This window comes from Acipenser ruthenus, chromosome 27 (assembly GCF_902713425.1).
Source record: "Acipenser ruthenus chromosome 27, fAciRut3.2 maternal haplotype, whole genome shotgun sequence".
In the NCBI taxonomy this organism is placed as follows: Eukaryota; Metazoa; Chordata; class Actinopteri; order Acipenseriformes; family Acipenseridae; genus Acipenser; species Acipenser ruthenus.
Window position 1 is genome coordinate 20,843,830 of NC_081215.1, and position 6,000 is coordinate 20,849,829.

At 38.4% G+C, this 6,000-nt stretch overlaps 1 protein-coding gene across 6 annotated transcripts in view; it reads right to left on the reverse strand.

The window, feature by feature from the left end:
* The window catches only part of LOC117432398 (DENN domain-containing protein 5A), a 44,365-nt gene extending 38,365 nt beyond the window's left edge, over positions 1 to 6,000 (reverse strand). Inside the window, exon 1 of one of the 6 annotated variants that reach the window (XM_059001767.1) lies at positions 4,085 to 5,337. In XM_059001767.1, coding sequence (XP_058857750.1) covers positions 4,085 to 4,184 — 100 coding nt within the window. In that variant the 5' untranslated portion in view covers positions 4,185 to 5,337. Of the gene's footprint in view, positions 1 to 4,084 lie in introns of all 6 variants that reach the window. The other 5 variants (XM_034054279.3, XM_034054280.3, XM_034054281.3 and 2 more) reach the window with 5 other exon arrangements.

The window sequence follows — 6,000 nt, forward strand, 5'->3', positions numbered from 1 at the left end:
GATTCTTGCCGTCTCTGGATGAGTGTATTAATTACAATTTAAAGGTTAATAAGGCCACACTACACTAAAGCAGATAAATAATGTACATTGTATATAAAAAGTAAGTCCTACTACATGCAGCAGTTGTGATTGTGTTGTTTACCAAGATGTGCGGCAGAAAGCAATATATTCGCTTTTCTTAAAATGTCTTTAAACCAGCACTGCTATGTTCAGTGTGCTAAAAGCAAACAAAGAGACAATCAAGTAGGACACAAGCAAACAGGACATAGCAAATACTGGACTAAAACCTGATTCAACAGCTGGCTCCCTTGGAACAATCATTTAAACAAAACAACCCGCCAGCTATTCAGAAAGGTCCCTTATATTCAAACACACCCACAGGTCCTGCTGGGGTATTCCCTCCAAATGGACATCCTGTACCCCATTGTGTGTGAACACAATGACATAGGTGTTGAGGCTGGATCAACACCCACTCCTGAAGACAGTAAGAGTGTTCTGTAACGCTGGAGGGAGGGAGGTACAGTATATGCAGCTCAGCCAGTAGTGTCACAGGACAGGAAGCATGCGGTGCAACTTGGCACCGCGTCAAAGTTAAACCCAAAGCTTAAACTGAGAGAGAACAACAACAAGACAGCTCTGAATTGAAATGAGTCTCGACAAAGACTGCAGCTGCCGGATTCGGACACACTGGGGCCACTGAAAAGGGGAGGAATAAACACTGAGCTGTTCAGATTCTCCAGGAGGGAGAAGAGGAGGGCAAACGTGGACAAGCTTTCATGCTAGCTAATGGGCCCGAAATACTTGCTTGTTTTGTAAGTGCTATGCAGTAAGGCTAAGCCGTTTATGTGCTGGAGACAACCAAATGGATTTCTAGAGTTTAAGCTTAGTTTTATCTACCCTAAATTACAAGCTGGTGTGTGAGTGAGGGGAGCAGACAGTGCAAACACTCATTATTGAACACAAACTGTAAAACAAATAAAAATAAAGTCATGCTGCAGTATAATAATCTAACTTGAACACAGAAATAAAGACTACATTTAAACTACTGTACAGCGTCTTTCTAACAGACCAAATGATATCACAAACAGTCCTCCACAAAACATCAGGATTTAAACTGTGGAAAACAGCAAGCTAATTTAAACATGGCGTTCGCAAAAGTTCATATAAATGTGCACTGTAATTTGTCATTTGTTTTTAGCATTTAATAAATGTATTAATCTTATTTTACCATGGTTTTCCAAATTCAACCACACTTTACCATGTGCTTTGCTATGCTTTTACTGAGCTTTGCTATGCTCTGCTATGTTTTACCATGGTGCAGTGTTATACTATAAGAATAATGTAGCTACAAAAGGCTTCTAAGGCTTTAATGTAATTGTTACACTACAGACAGCACTTAAAAACTACAGCGATTCACTGCATGTCTCTGTAGTACCTCAGATGCAAGTATGTCTGGAATGTCTGTGTGGAGCCTATATCTCCAATCAATCCTGTGCTTGGAGACAGTGACACTGCCCAGTGTCTACATACATCCTTTTGTCTGATTGGCATGCTGTGCATATAGACATGGATTTTATTACACGTATTTACAGTAGAGCTTCAATATGATAAAGCTACATGTGGTGGTTTAGAGTGATGAGCAAATATAAGAAAATTCGGAGCGATTTAGGATGAAGAGACTGAATTTCCACTGCAGTATAACAATTTTTGATGTGAACCCACACAGGCTAATCTAAAGTACATCTCTGATGTTTACTTAAACAGTGTAATATGACGCTCTGAAATGTAAATTGCGATACGTGGGATATTCTGAAGAAATCTCCCTTAGTTGTTGTTTTAAAGAAAGAAAGTCCCCAATGAAACCAAAGTGTAACACCTTGGAATGTGTCAATCATTTCAGTGAAACTCTGATAAACCAGCTATCATCGATGACTCATCGCTTGTGTCCTAAATGACTAATTGATAAACCACACCTTTTCAGCAGCATGACTGTTCTGAGGTGAGCGAGATCGTACTGAGAAAAGAATGGCTGGATGGTTTTATGCTTTGTAATAGACTGGCACTGCATGTAACTTAACCCTTTCATGCATGAAATATTGAAAATAGTTGAGAAAATGAGTTTTTGGACACATACCGGTAATAAATATATTTTTCACTAACATTTTTTTACTCATATGAGGCTAGCATGCATTTGTGTCTTCCACATGTCACCATATATAAAGACTAGAAGAGAGGTTTTTGTATCTGTCCCCATGTGAGGTCACCATGCATTAAATGGTTAACCAAAAATGTTGTTATTAGTAATTATAATGAGGCATACAACCATCACAAAACACATACTGCACCATTGAACCCACAGTGCTCCAACAGTCTGCTCTACAGTGGAATTATTTATTGCACTCCATCGAATACAAGTGAGGCACAATACTGATATTCAAGCCAACATGAATGAGGCTGGCAACCCATTCAGAGATTTCAATTGCACTCACCAGCACGGGTATACCTGCAGCCTCATTCTGTAATTGCATCAGCTATTAAATAAAGCTCGATAGGTCTGGCCCTCCTGCGCCCCCAACCCCGAGACAGGAGCAGCACATGCTGACTTCCTGGAGCGAGCTAATGACATCATCCTATTTCTAAGCCTCTCTCCAGAAGGGCCCCTGGGACCATTCTTGTGTAGACAGCTTTTGTTTCCAATACTTCCTGATCTGTTTTTAACCAAACCGGAACACTGCGTTATTAACCAATTTAAAACAGAAGCAATGGAGCATGCAAGACTTTAACAAGTTATCAAACGTATAACAGACAATAACAGTTCATTATAAAAACTGGGATTTAAGACAAATCTTACCAATCAGTCTGCTGCTTTCCCTAATCGTCTGACTGTACAGCACACATATGCAGCAGTAACTTGTACATTTATTATATTAGGAAACAATTAGTTCAGCAAGCCATCAATCCATTTCTTATATTTTCTAAAGAAAACTAGCATATTACAGGTTAAAAATAGGTTGTTTTTAAAGAATGCTCCTTTTGTACACAAATTTCGATGGAACCTACCCACTGATTCTGTTGATGGCAACACACCTTCAAAAGGCCCTTTAACTCTGGTCTTAGCTACATGTATAGAAATATAAGAGGTGCAGTCAATAAGAGGTTGCTGCTGGATCTGCTGTGCTGTGTATTACCTGTAATAACGTTTAATAGGCAATAGAGGAAATGCTTAACCACAGGTACAAAGTACATTCGTAGAGGCGTCCTGCATGGTTCATAGTAACACAGCTAGTAAATGAAAAAAAAAAGAACTACATAACAGTATGCAGCCCTTATATGTTATGATGGGTGTGTGGGTATTCATGCATGCATTCATTCACTTATCAACAATATGGAGCTCTTTTCAACACCTCCAACGCTGTCCTTGTCATCATTCTGATCTAGTTCTGAGCTTTCATATTATTTAATTAAATATTTGTCTCTTCTTGCCCTTTAGTGCGAGCGATTGTTAGTGCAATTTAGTGCTATTTGTCAGCACTAATACATGTGTATTAGCATTCAGAAACAGCACTATTATTTAATGATTTCATAGAACCTGGTTTTTAATACTGGTTTAGATAATACCTGGTTTAGATAACGGGTTCCAACTTCCAAGAGCTTTCTGTGGATTCGCTAGGAAAAAGCCTCGTTACTTCCTCGACAGAACAACACTATAGTTACAGAACCGTACCGGTACACCGACAAAGGTATTGTTCTGCAATTGCTCCCACAGCTGTCAAACAGGGACAGTCGCTGATGCTAAACTGCCAACAGTTATCCTATAGGTATCCTTGGAACCTTTTTATTATTTTGTACACATAAGGCTCCAGCATAACTAATAAGACATTAATGAGAAATTGTGTTTACATCAATATTATTAAATGCATTATTTAAATCATTTAACACCCATGCAGTTGTATATCCTATTATCATCATTTCAAATACAGTAGGCGAGCCTTCGTATGCTGTTTATTTTCTTTTCCTCATACTGGATTAGGTTAATTCTCTCAAAGGGTCTTAGTGAAATGTTACTGACTGTGATCAGGCTTACCTGAGAGTTCGTCCGGCTCCAGCCCGGTTTCGGTATCCAGCCCGCAGATGACGAAGTAGTCTGCAAATCGGCAGGAGTTGGAGCTGAACCCGGTGGTCATTTCGAGGCTTGGCTACAGCTTCCCTTTCTCCCCGTCTCAGTAAATTGCACATCTGGGTGTCCAAGAATCCGTTCCTGCTGCCATTATATTATGGACGTACTACTAGTACCAGAATAGAACACCGAGAAAAGAGCTCGCGTTGCATTATGGGTCCTCCTGTACAGCTGTTTTCAGAAGCCAAGAGCCCAAGACTAATCCCTGCTGTCAAGCACGATGCACGCCTGCGCTGAGGCTGAGAAAAAGGATTACGTTATTCTTAACTCTTCAGCTGCAGTGGAAGGGAGCCTGAAGCTGAAGAGAAAACGCAATGCAGAAATAATATGCTACGCATCATATCCTCAGCTGTATATTATTCAAATATGTTTTAAAAGGATGCTACAGATTACTTGCGTGCAGTGAAATTGGTTAGAATATGTCAAGGTTGGGATAAACGTTCGATACATCAGAGAGGTCCCCATGGTCTATGCTTTTCCAATTGGATACTGCCTGTTGCATGATTAATAACCAGTTTGAAGATATTGAAATGTTAATTACCAATGTTACAACTGGAACCCTCAGATGGGCCGATTTGTATATAATATGTATTGCATGTGTTAATAGGTTTCGACATCAGAGGCGTTATGTCTGTGTTTATGCATTTAAATTTAAATATAAATTTAGAATTTTGACATGGGTGGGTTAAGTGCTTGGGTGGGCTCTGCCCAGTAACATGCACGATCAGAATTTGTTATTATATTACACTGCTGTGCTTCCCAGTCTTTCAGGTGAAAGACTGCTAAAATGTGCCTAAATGTGCCTAAAATGAGTAAGACTTGAATAAGTAGAAAGCTGTGGGAGACCTTGACAATAGACCTGGATTGATAGTGTTGAAAGGGATGGATGAAAAACTTGATGGATTAGAAACTCTAAAAGCACGAATTTAGAGTCTGATTAAAAAAATAATAATAATAATTAAAAAACAAAGTACATTCAAATCTGAAAGTGAAATTCAAATTTCACAAACAGTCAAATACAACTTTGTAACTACTTCTCACTGTGGAAACTTCACAGAACCAATGTGTTAAAAAAAAAAAAAAAGTGGAAATGGTTTAATGCTGGCGTGAGACGAATGTACAGCTTCATCATTGTCTAGTGTGCTGGACTTCATTTTAACCGTGCTACAACAAGCACAGCAAAGTCAAGTGAGGTTAATGAAAACATGCAAAAACTTAATGCATAGTAAAAGCATTGTAACCTGCAACATTGCCATGCAAATTAACCAAGGTAAACGAATCATATATGCACAGAGTAGACAAACTAGAACTACACAAGCTAGTTTTTTTCCACAGATTTTGAGAAAAGGTGCTGTTTTTCTTTAGTACAAGAGCAGAGCTCCAAAAATAATGCAAACATTGATAAGACGATTACATCTTAGAAGTATCTCTATTAATGTATTTTAATTCAATAAGGAAATGCTGACCCTAAATTAAAAACGCAATCTACATTCGAGTAAATTGCTGCTAATGCTATTATCTAGCATAAGGACGCCCTCTAGTGTCCAATATTCAAACTGCAAACAACACAGTGTGTTTACCGTAGTTTGAAGTTAAGCTCAAATATAATTTTAATATTATGTTAGTGGATGAAAGACTCCTAGTTTTGGATCCACACGCTTGTTAGTTCAAATCTTTGAGATCTATCCACAAAACAACTTCATTTAAATATTTAAAAAAGCAACAGAGGTACTGTACCGCCACAATGTTCTTAGACTTGTACTATGTACTATGTACTTTAAAAATAGTAGTCTATTTAAGTAAAAACAGACTTTATGCAGACA